We start from the raw sequence: 17,923 nt of genomic DNA on the forward strand, positions 1-17,923 counted from the left end.
TCTAGTTTCAAAACTGAACCTTGTTACTAGCCTACTATAAAGGGTCTGGAGAATGAAAACAGACAATATATTTGGCAAAAAATATCCCACCACATTTCCTTTTAAACTGCCATATTTTTAGCTCTTGCTCTGCATGCACTTTTTAATGCTTTCACATACAAGTTTTATGTAATTTATGCAAATTTTAAGTTATCCCAAGCACAAAATCATCAGACTGTCTTATTAAAGGGGAGCAACTTTGATGCTATTTTTCCAGCCAGTTTAGTAAACAAGGAAAGACTTGTTATGTTGTATGCCACTCCTCTTATATTATCTGTTAATTATCTCTTCTGAAGAGTACAGTTCAAAGGCCTAGAAGATCACTAGTTAAGTACTAACTATTCTGTTGTTCACTGAAAGGTGAGGGATTCGGGGCATGGGAAATTCATTTTCAAACACATTTTGTCTCTGCCACTTACAAGCCTCAGGTTCTAAAGGTCAAAAGACCGTAAAACTCTGGCACTCTGCAGCACAGAGACCAAAGCAGGAATCTTATAAATTCTTTTTGCCACTGCAAAACTGTTCAAAACAATCTGAAGTCTAGACAGATAGCAGTGCTTAATTAGTGTGATTTAAAAGCTTGAAAAAGTCATTAGATTGCTTAATGAATAAGTTGATTAAGACAGTTTCATTTTGACCTAGACTGACTATTTTAATTTTGTCAATTTAATTATGAACTGCCTTTTTTTTTTTTTTTGCACTATGGTCTCTGCATGTTAGCTCATTGCCTGAAGCTCTCTGCAAGTGTCTAATGAAAAATACAGAATACTGTTTTGGTAAGCAACTTATGTACAATAGTCACCATCATGGGATCTAAGAATACCTATTAATAAAGCCAGAACAAGCCCTATTAAATTAACACCAAGCATGACTAATTTATAAAAGCAAAGCAAGTCAAACTGAAGACTAAAAACTTAGGCTGACATATTGACTGACACTCGAAGATCAGTCACTTTGGGGGAAGAAAAGAGTGCCAACCTGAAATTTCAGTCAGAGGGACAGCTCCTTCCCTTCACTTGCACAAGAGGACGTATGCCAGATTTGACAAACCTGGCTGGTGTCACAAAACGGATGTATCAGCTTGCTTCAGCATACCTCCCTTCCCTTCCCTGACCCTATGCAAGTCCCCAGCATAGGATCCCATGGAGCAACATGTTTCGTGGGTGGGGAAAGGAGCTGACTAAATCGGGACCCCTGGCTCTCCCTAGCATTGTACTTCCAACCCCATGGGAACTCACAGAGTAAAATAATTCCACAGGAGTGCATGGAGTAAACCTTTCCCCCCACGACAATAAAGAGATGGACAAGACTGGGGATGATTTATTGCCCCCATGTAGATTGCTACCACGCAGCAATCATTGGCACATACTGTGGAATTTTAGTGCATTTGTGGGTGGACATCAAACCACTAGGAACTAGATGCAACATAACTGAACAGCAGCCATTTAGCTGTCTGAATGTTAATAATACAAATCAGAGCCACCCCTCAGGAATCTGAACTGAATAAGAGATTACTTTTGGAAACATGTATTATTTTAGTGTTATAGCAAGGTTTATTGGGATAAGTCCCTGTCTTAGACATCTTTATTACAGTGTATGCATACACGGTGCACAAGTTTATACCTCTTAATATAAAAATTAAAACAAATGAACTTTTACATGTGTGAAATACATTGTAAACTAAAGATGTTTATATTGAAAAGTGTTTGGAAGTGTGAAAAATCTTTTTATTTTTAAATGAGATTCAGTATCGAAGTATTTTTTAGAACAGTCTTAAAATATTGCTGAAGTGAGAAATAACCTCCTAAAATGTTAAAGTCAGTAATTTCTTCTTAAATATAATATATAGCAGCTCTGCAAGCACTTGAGGAATGAACTAGATAACAAATGCCCTTTTCCTGGAATTGAGGAGGGAGCTGTTTCATAACAAAGTCATGTTATTAAGACTTGGTATTTGGCAAACCTTTTCACTCTTTTTAAAAACAAGAGCTTTTTATTTCTTTCTGGTTCTCAGTTGTCTGCCAAGTAACTAGCAGCAAACTGTAAAATGGATAGCAGACAGCTAAAAAAAATTCCATCTTCAGTTCACAACTTTTCAGCCACTCATTTTTTATAAAACACTTTTTTTTTTTTTTTTTTTAAAGGCACTCATTAAAAGGACAACTGTATTAAAGTATTTGGAAAATGCAGTTTAGACAAGTGTGTGGCACAAAACTCTGAGGTACAGCAGACCCTAGAATCCCAGAACTCAGACATTAATCAGTGACCCCACAGCAGTTTTTTAAAAGTGGACTTAAATCGACTGAACGTTAGCTTTGCAACAGAAGATGAATGATAAGTCTAAAAACATTAATGCTTTGTTAGCACTTTATGTCTCTATGTAAAGAAGTATATTTTAGCCTTACTTAAAATGTGACATCTTTGCCACCAATGTGCTGCATCTGCTCTGTTGCTGACTTCTGCAGTTTTATCTCATCTCAGAAAATTTGATGCTCTTGTTAAAGCTCCAGCTACTGGAATCATGTGATAAGATGAGAAGCTCAGCTTTCATTAAAAAAGTAAGTTTTTAGCACTCATAGTTGCTAAGAAAAAATTTAAAGCTAACAGCTAAAAAAAGGGATAATAAAGTCAAACGTATTATTTTTAAAAGTCTCAGTTTTTAAGCCAATGTAAAGATTTCTTTGTCATTTGACTCATATTTGCATACTTCAGGATGACAACACTGTGCGTGACCTTGGAGAAATCACTACCTTCTTGTGTCATTTTCCCAATCTGGAGAATGGGGATACCACCTTCCTTCTTTGCACAGAACTGTAGGGATCAACTGTTTGTATGGTGTTTTGTATATGTGTTTTGTACTTTTTCAAGAATCATGAATATGTCTCCTTAACATTCTGATAAAACGCTCTGTGTGAGGTGACTGAATTACCTGTTTATAACTGCAGTCAAGTTTATAACTGCAAGTCAACTTCACCTCAAAATATAAGTGATTTTGGGAGATATGGAGCCCCCCTCTTCTTTGGAGATGTGGTAAAAACATTGGTGTGTCATTTGTGGACCCACTCGTATTAACAGGTGGAATGGTTCTCTTGCCTGCAGTACCACCTCTGCTCCTTCACCTCTGTTCAGTTTATATTTGAATATATAGGTTTAAGTTTTCTAGGCCAGTGTTTCTCAACCTTTTTGATACCAGGGACCAGCTTGCTGACTTCCTAAGCAGTGTCAGGAAGATCTCAGGAACCGGCACCGGTCTATGGGTCGGTTGTTGAGAAACACTGCTCTAAGCTGTATATCACAAAAGAGATCATTCTAAAAGACTCAACATCAAGGTGATAATGGGTCTTGTTCAATATTTTGAGTATAGATGTCTATTTAAAAGAAGCACATGAACCTGAGAAAAAAAATGTAACTTTGCTCCAGAGGCAACCACACACAGCAGAGTTACCATGCTTTCCGTAGTTCAGACTACATTTTAAGAAAGGTAATCTCTGCATATACCACCCCCTTCCATTTATACTGCTTATCAGCCCGATGTGAATAACTGAAATGGGAAAGTATCATGAAATAATTAAAAGTATTTTCAATTTTCTTTAATGCACTGTTTTCTTCCATTTGGAAATGTAATCACATTGTCTTTTGTTCTTCATTTTTCATATGTCCCTCTCCACCCCTATACATGCTGTTGGGCTGCATAGTTGCCTTCTTCCCTGGCACTTCCAGTCGCACCAGTGCTTCTAGTAGGGAGGGTGTGTCATACTGCTTCTCCTCCTCCTTTTGGAGGACAGTAGACTTCTAATGACTTTTGCTGGTTCCTCCCAGTTGTCTCCAGTTACTTCTTTGTGGTGAAGATCTTGGCTAGCTATAGAAGTAACTGAAAACAAAGGTGCAGCAAGAACAAGACCAATGTGACCTGTCAGTGTTCTAAGCACTACAGTTTAAGAGCTGGTCACTGAGATGTGGGGGTATGGGGTAGAAGGCCCTCCAAAAGTTACATAAAAAAAGAAACCACAACCCTCTCTCTGAAAAAGAGAGTTTAGAAAACATCTGTTTGAAAGCAAAATTTAATGTCTGGATAATTTAATTCTATAGTTTGGGCAGACAGCTAGGATTTCACAGATGCTAAGCCATTTTACACTGAGATATTCTGCTCATGGCAAGAGGGTCAAGAATACATTTGAATTATCTATGTACTGAATTAACTTAACACATTTGCCATTTCTTACCCAAGATTTTCTAATCTCAGAAGCTTGATCTGTTAAAAGGCCATGGTGAGAGTTATGAGGCCCAACATTTGATTTATTTTATCTACTTTTATATGGATGGACTTTACAAACTATTCTTCTATGTATTATACCCATCACCACAAAACTCAGCCCACCACTAACATGTTACAATGTTTTCCAACATTCTCAAATAAAATAGCAACAGTCCAAGCCCCCCATGAGCAACCTATCATACACAGGTAACTAGTTCTTCTCATTTGTAAACACAAATATTTAGCAAATGAAAGAGGTTTAAGTCTTAAAGCTGTAAAAGGGTTCTAAAAACTGAGTAAAACGGGATTTTAAAAGTTATTCAAAATACATTAATTTGATTGTATTCATTTGAACCGTTCTTGTTGGGTGTAGATATTTTATTACAAATGTAGTCAAACTACAAAATTTCAAGTTTAACATATTATAAACCCTGCAATCCAGCTGAGTTTAAAAGACGAGCACAAATGTGCATTACTTCAATCTCTCTTCTTTATACTCTTTAATCCACAATGATATACTAGCCCCTAATTCTTTTAAGATTAGGTCACTGACAAATGTTACGCCTTAGGCTTGAAAATCTTGACACAGCCTGCCAGGCTGAAATAATTAGTTACTTGCCTGTAGCTTTAAATTTTAGTGAAAAAAATTTGTGCGAAGTTTTGTTCCATATAATGCATCTTCTTCTGCAACTCAATTTATAACAATCCCTGAATATATATTTAAAGAATTGAAGAATAGAAATGAAAGTTAACTTGATTATACACTAAATTTAATTAAACTTAAGAAAACTTGCATTTAAAAATACTTTTGTCAAAATTTACAAATACTGTAAAACTGGATGATTTCCAAATTAGGGTATGAAGAAACATCTCTGGAAAAGGAAACTAATCCTCAAAAATATGAGTGATTAAAGTACGGTTAAGTGACTATGTAAAAACAGCACTAACTCAACAGATCGGTTCCTTTTGTGTATTCAATATTATCTGATTTCTTGAGCGACAAAAATATGCATTTACTGCTTTTTACTCTTTTTAGCACTGCAAAGCCAACAAACAGTGAATTGGACAACTGTCCTTCCCTTCAAGTGCCTTAACAAGCAAGGTCACAGGGATCAATCCTATTCCCCACTCTTCAATAGCTATGTGACAATTTGGGGAGGTAGTGAAACACTGGCTCTGTTGCCACCAACATAACTGAGGACACTCTGTTGTACACCTTTTCCAAGAATACAACCATCCCATCACGTCACAGGAGATCAGCACCTAGATGTAGAGCAGCTCGCTAAACCCAAGCAAACCCAAAATGACCCTGATCAGGAGGAGGAGGAATGTAGCACTTCAAATAATAATGAAAGCATACCCTCCTTACACATAAGGTATCTCCCCTCAATTCTCAGCATGGCACACAACCTCAGAGTCCCGGTCACCTCATTAAACCTAAATGACCAGGTGAAGATTATCTAAGACATTTAGCTGGGGGAATGAGCTCCCAGAAGAAGCCAGACAAATTCAGAGTCTGACAACCTATAAGCAATGCTGCAAAATCTCCTCTGAGAAAACTTTCTCACTAAATGTGGGGGAAAAAAATGTCATGAACATTTTCATATAATGATAGCTAGAGAACCCCAGCACTGATAGTTAATAGTAACAGATGCTACATAAAGTTCTAACTGTAGGGTCAAATTCTGTCCTTATTTGCAGTGATGCAACCCCACTGTTGGCACAGGGATTACACAGGTGTAGCAATTTACTCTGAAATTTACTCCAAAGAACTTTTATTACTGGTGCAGGGAGGAAAAAGTCCAGCTTGACTCAAGATCCCTGATGTAGCCCTTAGAAAAACATTTTTATTTGTACACTGAGCAAATTTGACTTGAAAATCAATGCATCCCAATATATATGGATGCCCATTTCATGATGATGCCTCATGATGCCCATTTCAGTTGGTAAGTTTTTAGAGTAGAAGCACACATTATAGAGCAAATCTTGTTCTTTTCTTCATAGCTACAGAGCAACACAGATGAAAGATTGCTGACTTGCTGCATAGGGTGAAGACTACAGGATTTAGGGAACCCAGTTTAGCACTTTAATTTCCTGAATCCCACTGTAGATCAGTGGCTCTCAACCTTGGTCAAAAGCTGTTTTCTTAGAATGGTGAAAAACTATCCAGGCTTCCTGGATGTGAAGAAAACTTTGCAAATATAAATAACTCCAGCAATGAGGCTTATTACATTTATTATAGGCAGACCTGGCAAAGACTCCTATAATTAAAGTTGCCTAAAAGTTACATTATAAGAGCCTATTTTCAGTTATTTATAACTTCGTCAGACTGTTCAGGTTGAAATTCTCCATATTTGGTGTCTGCCTCAGGCTGAGTTTTTTGTTTTTGAGAAGTTTCAACAAAAAAGTTATTTTCAAAATGGTTCGGCCACTTCTGCAAATGAGGTTTGGGAAGAGCATGTTTCACCGACATTAAATTCTTACAACTATTTGACAAGATCGTTAGAGCAGACACACAAAATTTACCAGATGAGTTCTCCCTAGTGTCAGAGAGGTGGTTTTTATTGTCCCTCTGAAAAGCTATTCAATTTGGCTCAGTTCTAATACTCTGGGGGAGTGGGGGTGGGGAATATTACCATGTTTGCACACTCAGTAGAAGCTTGTTGGAGTTTGGCAGCTAGTTTCTTAGAGGATTCCACTGGATTATGAATGATTTTATGCAGGGTTAAAAAGGACTTTCTTTACAATTGCTCCTCCCAGGTGCTGGGGGCCACTGTTACTTGGCATCAGAACTGACAGCAAAGAGATCATCTTTCTTGTGTTCTCAATGCTAGCCCTTGTTAAGCCCAGAGATAGGAAGGCAAGGAGGAAGCTTCTGGGGGAGTGGAAGAGGTGTGGAGACAGGGGCAGAACACTCCCTCCTCAAAACTAGAACAGAACCCAGGATTTCCCAGTAGTACTCCACTGTCTAGCAAACAGTTACTGGCAGAACATATGGGTCATCCCCTTTCCAAAGCTGATCCATATAAAAGAATAACAGCCCACTGAAACTCCCAACTAGCAAAGCTGTTCAAAATATTTGTCAAAATAAATGTCATTAGTTTTTAAACCAAAACAAAAATTTTAAACCAAAACAAAACCAAAACAAAATGAAAAAATAAAAAACCGAAATGTTGTCAGTAAACATTCATTTATTAGTGAAAATGTTTTTGGTTTTCTGAAAATAAACTTTAAAAAAAAATGGTTTTCAAAAACAAAATACAAATTGAAATGCCAAAATTAAGGTGGCCTGTGCAACCCTGATTTGTCCCTTTTTTATGTGTTTGTATAATATAGTCTTTAACTAGGGAATCACATACTATTTTTTACCCCACAAGATCTCTACCTCATTCAGTGCACAGGATAGATGCTGTTCAGGGAATGAATCAGGTTTGTGTAGCGAAGGAGGCAGTTGTCTGGAGGACAACAAGGGAGGGAACTTCAGGAAGAGAAAAGATGGTCTTGTAAGGAGTGGAAGATATTGTGACGCGAGAATAGCATAAGTGGCAATGGCTAGACCTGAGTTAGTATAAGTAATAATGGCTAGGCCTGAGTTAGCATAAGTAACAGTAGGTTACTTAAACAGTAGGCCCAAAAGTGGCCTAGCTATGAACCCGAGATAAAAGCAGAAGTGAGCTAATTGCAGAACCAGTTTGAACCAGCTAAAGAATAGCTAAAGCAATAAACAAGTAACCACAGTTTATAGTGGATTGGTCCCTAGCTAATTGCCAATAGGAAAGAAAATAACAAGTGTAAAGAACCAATCCCCAAGTGGATTGAGATGTAACTAATGAGCTTATTGCTAGAATTAGGGAAAGGGGTATATTGGGACCCTCAGGTGCCGCCCTACCACGAAGCCCTCCGTAGACCTGTTGTGTGCACGGACAGTGCTACGTGACATAGGTTCGCTCCTGGACAACTCGCTTAGCGGGAGGTAATGAGCTTTCCCTCCCTGATTGTGGTAAGCGCCTGACTTGTACCTCTAATAGCTTGAGTGTTATAACTTGTACCTCTGCTAGTTTGAGTGTTGCAACAATAAACTAACTGTGTGGGCATTTCCTCATCTGACTGCTCTTTTTCGCCACCGAGATCTCAAACCATGAAGCCTCCATCTTGGTGGAGTACAGGTCTCATGGTTAAGTCAGTTAAATGACACCCAAGAGAACTGACTTCTATCCCTCACTCTACAAAGTTCCTATGTGATAAGGCAAGTCACTTAAATCAAACTTTTTCACTGGTTTTCCTCATTTTCAGGGTGCCTATCTTGAGACAGCTGAAGTCTGATTCGCCAAATGCTGAGCACTCAGAGCTGCAATTGAAATCAGTAGAAGCTGTGCTTTGAACAAAAAGAGTCCAGAAGAGACTGCTGTAATTTTGACATCTACTATCTAGATAAAGTCTAACAAACCTTGAATTGATTTCATTGAGCTTAGTGTCTGGTAGATGAAGTAATGAATCTCATTTTGGGGCCCAAAAGAGCAGATAATAATAGAAATACTAAATGAAAGATTACTGTCCATTTGCTGATCTGTGATCTCTTTTTTTCCCTCCTCAACTGATTACATAATTCCCAAATTCAGATAAAACTATCAGTATTCACTCTCTTGGAAGCCCAGGAGCTGGCTAGAAATGAGAAGTAGCTTTCATCCCCACAGAGTTTTGATAGCTGTAAGTGACAAGCAATTTTATAAACAGGAAGAACTCCACAACTTCCAGATGATCCAAACAACTCCAAGAAGGATATGTCTTTGTGGGAAGAAAAAAATGGAAGGTTTCCTACATAATGGTCTTGACATTAATTGGTTCTTCCTGAACAGCAAACCCTCAGGTTCAAAGTAAGAATGAAATTATTTAAGTATGTAATCCACACAGTTTGCATACATTTTAAGTGCTGTATGCATCAGATTTTATTATTGTCTGCAAAACAGCACATAAAAGATTTAGCTCACTCTCCTTTTAGACCTTCTCTTATTTTTGTAAAAAGAGAATTAAATATATGTAGAATTAACTTGTATATTGAACATTATTGAAATGTAATTCCACTCACCTTACAATGGCTACATGTTGTTGCACAGACTGATGTTGAAAATGGTCAGGCCATTGATGGTGAAGGCAGAATGATGGGGAGGGCTGAAGACAGCAGGTGGTCTGATACATAGGTGTATGTTTTTGGCAGACAGATGTTGAATATTCAGTATGTGGCTGTAGGCAGCAGGAAGTCATAGGAGATGGTGCTGTGCTCCCAGCCAATGAATGACATTCTTGCTGATTATTATGGCTACTTAAAGGATGATGGTATGGGCATGGGTGGCAGCACTGTGTCAACATCTGTTGCGTTCTTTGGTTGTCTAAAGGCAGAAAGGATGGTTTGATTGTCCCATTAAGTTGCAGGCATCCATTTGGACTCACTTTTGTTCTTGGTGCTTCCTTGGAGGGGAGGTGTTGGGCTACAATGCCTCCATCAGTAGCTGAAAGGATACTAGGGTTGGTAGCACTGGAGAGGATGCTGCCATTACTCAGGACCACACAATCATTATTGACATTGTTCATCGCCATACTCCAACTGCGAGATGGATCTGCAGTGTTTCTAGAAAAAATTAAACCAAAGTTAGCAGGCAGCATGATTTTTTCCAGTGTTCAAAAATTCAAAACAGTTTACACTGAAAACGGGAAGGCCCCAATCCTGCAACTAGATCCAAGAGTAGGCAGACTCTTGCCTACATTAAACAGCATGAGCTTTGTGTAGGCATAAAGGTCTGCCAGTGGATCTAATTGTATTGTTGAGGCCTACCTAAGGCCCCAATTTAGCAAAGTACTTCAGTACATGTTTTAGTTTTCTCCATGCAGAGTACATCATCATTGTATATTTCTTCAATGGAAAAATAAACTTCTCTCCAAGAATCAAGAACAACCACTCTGAAAAGGAGATCCTATGTTTTAAAAAACTGACTATTACATCAGCTGAAAAGATTAAGTGGGGCAACAGAATAAATTATACAAAAAGTTAAAGCCTATAAAATTATAATAAATACCATGTGAGCTGGGTTTTTTATGGTAATGATTAAAAATGTATCAGAATAAAAAAAGCTAAATTGTGACATAAAAATCTCCACGCTTAGTCAACAGGGTGGTTGGGGTCTAAAGTTGATTTTGTCAAACTTCCACTTTTCATTAAATAAGAAAATAACGGTCTTCAAAGCAGTATGTCGCAACCATAGGCACAAAGCGTCAGGCGATTCAGCAGGAAATACCTCAAGCCATCAGCATTTTAGCTGGGAGCCCCCAGGTTAAAGTTTTCTAAAGCTAAAAAGGTGAAGATTTGATGCTTTTTGCAAGTGGGCGCTAAGGGATGGAGTAGCCTCTACGGCATGGGTAATTGATTATTTTTTGGCAAGATCCAGACTCCAGAGAAAATAATAGAAAAGCAACAATAATGATAATAATAAGTAAATAAAAAGATTTTGTGGTCTGTTCAAAAGCATCTCGTGGCCTGGATTTGGCCCATGCTCTATGGCCTGCTTCATAGAGGACCACAGCCTGTGGTTCTGTGCAATCTTCTTACCGCCAGCCCCAACATGCCCTCCAAAAATCCCTGAACACGAGTGCACATATAGCCCTTCAAGAGTTAGACTCTGGGCTCCCCAAATCCTGCCTCCCATTTAGGAAGCTATACTGCATCCAGAAAAGAGGCAGAGAGCAGGATGAGCTCTCCCTAAAAATGAGCATCAGCAGGGAGGGAATGGAAGTGAGCTATAGGCAGCTGTGTGGATATTTCAAAGGACTTTTACTTGTTCAACCAAAACCCTAAGTTAAAAAGTTACACATTGAGTGACCAGACCAAAATGTATCATTCAAATAAATACACACTGTTGGCTATGTCTGGTTGATAGCCAGCATGTGGTTGAGAAGCAGAGGTGCACCCTTGAGCTGGTTGGCTGGAAAAAGTTCACTTTGCTCAGTATAAAGACTAACTGAAAAAATACTATTCATAAAAATAGACTTCAATGTAAACTAAAAGTAATCATCAAAACAGTGCACTGCAGTTTGCTGAAACCTCTGAACAGTTAGCGAGAGAGACAGGGCTGTACGGCGGACAGCATTTAGCAGTAATCAACGTGGTTACAGTTTCTGCCCTCCCCTCACATCAACCACTAGCCACTGAAAAACAAATTTATAAATATTTTGAAGAGATTCTTTTTAAAGGCTATTTAAAGAAATCAAAACACTTTAGTTTGCCACCTAGAAGTCTCTATAGATGTTTGAGATAATGTATACCTAGCACAACCAACATGTTTTCCAAAACTTGAATTTTAAAAAATTAAAATATGACAAAATCTCAGGCTTGTTATTTTCCACTGAGCCGATTAAGGAACTCACCCTTCTGTGTAGCAGCAATCCTAGCAATCCTGAAGACAGTTAGGATGTGCAGTGTGCTGGAAGCATTAGCTTAAACAGTGAAAAACGGTATTAAAGAAAAAGCTTCTCTTACAGATGACTTTGTTCTGTATGCACACTGCAAATAAGTCATAGCTACGTACATTGGAGTGGTGATTGAGAGGGGGTGGCTGAAAGCCAAAGACAGTCAAAGGTGCCAGCAACAGCTAATTTGCCTGAAGACTGCGGGAGAAGATTATCTGGATAATTTAAAAAAACAAAACAGAACAAAAACAAAGGTCTTCAAATACCACACTTAGCCAGGATAGGAATTTGTTTCACAAGTGACCTTTGTAGATTTTTTTTTTTTTGGTGTGTGTGTGTGGAAGAAGGGTGAGAATAATATACTGTTAAAAATAATTCCCTCATACTTTTAAAAATAAGAGAAATCAGGTAATTAAAACCACTTTAGCTATCTTAATTGATTAAATACATCATTAAAATTTAGGATTAACAGTCTGACAGGTGGTAAGCATGAGTAGTAATTTACTGGTCTTTGACTTTGCAGGAAGACATGACACACAGATACAGAAAGATAAGCAAGGAAGTTTAACTAGTTTTCTTCTCCTATACTGCCACTGAGCATTTAGAGTGCTAAGAATGTTCAGCCAGCTGAGCTATTCAATTGTTTGGACACTAATATCCAGCAGAAAGTGCTTTACACAGTGGAATGCTGCCCATGGCAACCCCTGATGCTGTGTCTCAGAAGTTATCCTTCCGAATCCTCAACTTCTAAAACTAAAAGAAAATGTAATCTCTGATAATGCACCCCATGCTATTTGATCATATGCAGAGCCAGATTCTTTGTTAAGTTAATTCTAAATAGTAACTAGTCAGAACATGACAACCAACACATTTGCTAAACAGGAGTATTTTCTCAAAAGTCCAATTCCTCGAATTCTTTCTGAATATTCCCTCTCCCTGCTCCAAACAAGTCGTCAAAGTCTTTTAAAAAACTTTTCACCAGCATAGAAGAGTAAATTCAAGTGGCTGCTAAAGCTTGTGTCAGTCTGAAAAGACATTAGTTATATGAAATACTGCTGTGTTTAAACAGCCTGGTTTTCTCTGAGCTGCATAGTAGTTTCAAAGAGGCTGCTAAAGGCGACATAGCTCAACATCCAGAAAAAGAAAGTTCTTATTGAGTTGTCTGGCAGTATTTGAGGAATTTTTGCCTGGTTATATTTGTTCATTCGTGGATATTATTGATATGCAGTAGGATGACATTGTTAATTAGTTCTGAATAGAAAATTACAGTGCATCAGTATCATTGCTTGAGGAAACAGTAGCTTTGGTTGGATTACTGGAGTTCTATAGTATTTATCAGTGTTATCAATAATACAACAAGGTGTGAAGAATACCAAATACCCATGCCCTTCAGCTGGATGAAAGCTGTTAGTTTTCGGTCTTAAAGAGCAACATATTTGTAGCATATGCCAATGAATGTAACTGTGATTTTATGTAGTATTTTTTGTAGTGGTTAACTTAAGCACCACAACATCTATAATCATAGTGGATAACCAGTTCATGTAGAATCTTTGTCAGCATCATGATCATTTTAAATTAAGTCTGTAAAGATAAAGAAATGTCTTTATGTGATGTCACTAATAACTATTCCAGATGAATGGCTGTGAAGTACATTCAAAGTAGGCTGTAAGTTGGTATCTATACTTTATTTTATATTATAAATTATATAATTATAATAATTTCTATTTTAACTTACAATTACATAATGGCAGCTCTATATTATTAACGGAGTATCATATTGTTTAAAATCACGTAGATCCCATGTATTCAGTACAGAACTGGAGTTCAAGAGATCTAAGCTAATTTCTGGATCTCGGATTCACTGTGCACTCTTAGGAAAGCCATTAAGCTCTGTGGCTCAGTTTCCCTATTTGTAGAAAAACTGGGATGATGTTTACTTGGTTGTAAAGCAATTTGAAATATGCAGATAAAAAGCACCCTGCAAGAGTTTACACACTATTTACTAAAAATTATGCTATTTTAACAAATCATATTTTAAAATGCTTTCGGAAGAAACTGTTAAATGTATATACACAATGCTTACTGGTAAATGGAATGGCTATTATGTATACAATAATTCACACATGATCTTGGAAATTAGGCCCTCTTATTAGAGTTAGGGGAACTCTGGATTTGGACATCCCATTTATCCACTACTGCTACTACTGGGCAGCGCCCTGGGAATCTACAGCCCCCACTCAAAACAAGCAAAAGGGCATCAGTTTAACATCTTCAGTGAAGACCAGATGAAATGTTATTCTAAACAGATGGTGTATCTACCAGAATGCCATTCTTGTTAGAAATTTCTTCATGTTACAATTCAGAGAAAATATTCAGAAAGAGTTGTTTAGAAGCTGTTGGATTCAGGGCCAGGTCACATCACATTACAGACTGCCATTTTCCTCAAGGTGGTAGATAAGATTTGATACAGCTCAGTATTTGTTCAAGCACCTCTCTCGGTGCCCGACTACTTGTGAACTATTTCAAGAAATTAAGATTCTGACAGATGAAGCTGATGCATTCTTCCTTTTTTAAGGCACCAGAAACTTGAGTTTTGTCAGTTTTCCTGGAAACTTCGAGCAATGCATTTAAGCACCGGTTTATCTTGAAGCACGTCATCCTCATTCAAGTAAATGGGACTACCTCACATGCCTAAGTGCTTTGCTGGATCATAAGTAGAGAGAGAGGATAAAGGTGATAAAGCAAAATAAGAGTTTGGTTTGTTTTTAGTCATTTGTTTTGATTATTTGTCTTGTGCTTTTATATAAACTAAAAAGCACTTGTCAACAGAGTACTACCAAGAAATCTGAATTTTGTCTCAATTAGGTCATTATACAGAGTCGATTGAAAAATTCACCGCACTACTGTACTCTCTATTCAAACTTCATTAGGTTTAAAAAATTACAGGAAGTTACATAGCAAGGAGAAGGTAAGAATAATGTATTACAGTATCCTTTCTGTCAGACCCCTAGCGCGCACACAGATTGATATTAAAAGGCAATGAGTCAAATTCTTACCAAGATTTCGGTATTATAAGGATTTAAAAAAACTAAAAAGTTGAGAATTTTGAATAAGACTAAAAATAAGGTTAAGTCAAATCTTTCAGAATATTCAATACTTAAAGACTTGTTTCACTTCTGTATGTCATCAGAATTTAGTTTTATTCAGATTTACAAATGAAGCCATGTATGGAAACTCCAGACAGATACTGAGGCTATGGCTACTGCAGATCATGTATACCCAGCTCTAATTACTCTTAAGACTAAAGTTATAAGCTATCTTTATCTGAATATTTAATATAGCGCACACATAAACACAGTCCCTGGTCTGGCTGACTGAGCTGCCAGCATTTTGAAGGTTAGGTTAATGTCCATCTAGAAACTACACTAGCTGGATTACCACCAACGGGAAGCTAGAATTACCTTTAACTATTGTAGTCTTGACAATGACAACTGCTGAGAGAAGGCACTTCAGTGATGCAGTCAAGGCCAATAGTTTGGAGCATTATCGTGTAGTAGTTTCCGGGTACCATATAAAGACAATGTTATATAACGACAGTTTAATGAGTGATCCCTCTATTATTTGTAGAGTTAACACTTAACATTGCTTACCCAGCAGACCTCAGCCATCTGGGTTGCAAGGCCTTCAGGAAGTACCTAATACCTAACCATGTTAAAAACACGTAGGAAATGATGTTCCTTAACTTCCATGTTCTTTTTAGATTTGGATTAAGTTCACCTGTTATTCTGGCTGCAACTGAAAGAATTTTCATTGCTTTAAAGTTTGTTAAAAAACCGACAGGCTTAAAAAAATATTAGTTCAAGAAATACCATCTGGACTAATAATGCTTGCAGCTGAGAATGACAGAAGTGCAAATTCAAATGTGAATGATGTAGTGGAAATTTGGTAGAAGCAGCTATAGAGCACAGATTATTTATGAATCTTTAAAAGTAGTTAAGATCATAAGAACGGCCATACTGGGCAAGCCCAATGGTCCGGCTAGTCCAGTACCCTTTCTTCTGATAGTGGCTGGGGCCAGATTCTTCAGAGGGAATGAACAGAACAGGGCAAGTATCAAGTGACCCATCCACTGTAATCCAGTCCCAGCTTCTAGCAGTCAGAGTCTTAGGGACACCCAGGACATGGGGTTGCATCCTTGACTAATCTTACCTAAGAGCCATTGATGGACCTATTCTTCATGAATGTATTGAATTTGGTTTTTTTAAACAAATTCATTTATACTTTTGGCCTTCATAACACACCTTGGCAACAAGTTTCAAGGGCTGACTGTGTGCTGTGTAAAGAAGGACCATCCTTATGTTTGTTTTAAATCTACTGCCTATTAATTTCATTGGGTGACCCATGGTTCTTCTGTTATGTGAAGGGGCAACTGCCTTAGTCACATTCTCCACACCACTCATAATTTTATAGATCTCTAGCACATTCTCCCTTCGTCTCCTCTTTTCCAAAATGAACAATCCTCCCAATCTTTTTAATCTCTCTTCATATGGAAGCTGTTCCATACTCCCTAATAATTTTTGCTGCCCTTTTCTGTACCTGTTCTAATTATAATGCATCTTTTTTGAGATGTGACTACCAGAACTGCAAGCAGTATTCAAGGAGTAGATGTACCATGGATTTATATATTGGCATTATATTTTCTGTCTAATTTTCTATCCCGTTCCTAATGGTTCTTAACATTGTTAGCTTTTTTGACTGCCATTGCATATTGAGTAGATCTTTTAGACAATTATCCACAATGACTCCAAGATCTCATTCTTGAGTGGTAACAGCTAATTTAGATCCTGTCATTTTGTATGTATAGTTGGAATTACATTTTCTGGTGTTCATTACTTTGCACTTATCAACATTGAATTTCATCTACCATTTTGTTGCCCAGTTACCCAGTTTTGAGAGATCCCTTTACAACTCTTCTCATGCACCTTTGGACTTAACTATCTTGAGTGATTTTGTATCGTCTGCAAACTTTGCCACCTCACTGTTTACCCCTTTTCCCAAATCATTTTTGAATATGTTGAACAGCACTGTCCCAGAACAGATTCTAGAGCGGCCCTGCCACTTACCCCTCTCCATTGTGAAAACTGACAATTTATTTCTAACCTTTGTTTCGTATATTCTATCTAACCAGTGAGTGATCCAGGAGATGACGATCCCTCTTATCCCATGATTGCTTAGTTTGCTTAACAGCCTTTTGCGAAGGACCTTCTCAAAGGCTTTCTGAAAGTTCAAGTCCTCTACATCCACTGGATCACCCTTGTCCACATGTTTGTTGATACCCTCAAAGAATTCTAACATATCCGTGAGTCATGATTTCTCTTTACAAAAGCCGTGTTGATTCTTCCCTAACGTATCATGTTCATCTGTTTGATAATTCTGAATTTGCCTGGTACTGAAATTAAGTTTACTGGTCTGTAATTAGCAGGATTGTCACTGGAGCCTTTTTAAAAAATTGGTATTACATTAGCTATCCTCCAGTCATCTGGTACAGAGACTGATTTAAGTGATAGCAAACAGCTAATTACTTTATTAGTTCACTCCTTTTAAATTTAGGGCTGGCTACAGCTCAGATTGCATTTTAAAGTATCTAAAACGTTCAAGATCAGGAGCTGCACACAGCTTCTAGACAAACATCCTATTAAAACTATTTGGTTTTTTTGTTTTGTTTTTTTAAGAGCACATCATGGTCCTGATAATAAGCATGACACGATGTGATGAAAACATCTTTCCATGCCAAAAGTTTGTCTGAAACAATTTAATCTTAAATGTTGCAAGAAGGACATATTCTGAAATTGAGCAATATTTAACAAACCCAGAGCTATCCATTAGTCTCCCTTCAGAAGAAACTGTATAATGGATTTAAGTCCCCTAACACTACAGATTTTTTTAGGATGCAAATGTGTACCTTGTTCTCAGTTCTATAAACTCAGATAAACCCTTCCAGGACTCCATTTGCTGTGCCATTCATTCAGTGCACAACCATTCTGACGAGGGTTTCTCCCCCTTCACTTCACCAAAATTATTTTTGTTTTTGCTTCTCCCCCACCCCCAAGTTCACAAAAGTAACAGGTGGTGCCTGGTGTTTGATACTGGCTTTCCTGGGAGACGCCTAGC

At 37.7% G+C, this 17,923-nt stretch overlaps 1 protein-coding gene across 9 annotated transcripts in view; it reads right to left on the reverse strand.

The window, feature by feature from the left end:
* The window catches only part of DISP1 (dispatched RND transporter family member 1), a 149,566-nt gene that overhangs the window by 38,608 nt on the left and 93,035 nt on the right, over window positions 1–17,923 (reverse strand). For 8 of the 9 annotated variants that reach the window (XM_067564900.1, XM_067564899.1, XM_067564897.1 and 5 more), the window contains one exon: window positions 9,381–9,920. In XM_067564900.1, the coding sequence (XP_067421001.1) occupies window positions 9,381–9,889 (509 nt within the window). In that variant the 5' untranslated portion in view covers window positions 9,890–9,920. Of the gene's footprint in view, window positions 1–9,380; window positions 9,921–17,923 lie in introns of those variants that run through there. The other variant, XM_067564907.1, reaches the window with a different exon arrangement.

The sequence above is a fragment of the Emydura macquarii genome, unplaced genomic scaffold (assembly GCF_026122565.2).
Source record: "Emydura macquarii macquarii isolate MOO-44397 ecotype Brisbane River unplaced genomic scaffold, CSIRO-AGI_Emac_v2 contig_2676, whole genome shotgun sequence".
Lineage (NCBI taxonomy): Eukaryota > Metazoa > Chordata > Testudines > Chelidae > Emydura > Emydura macquarii.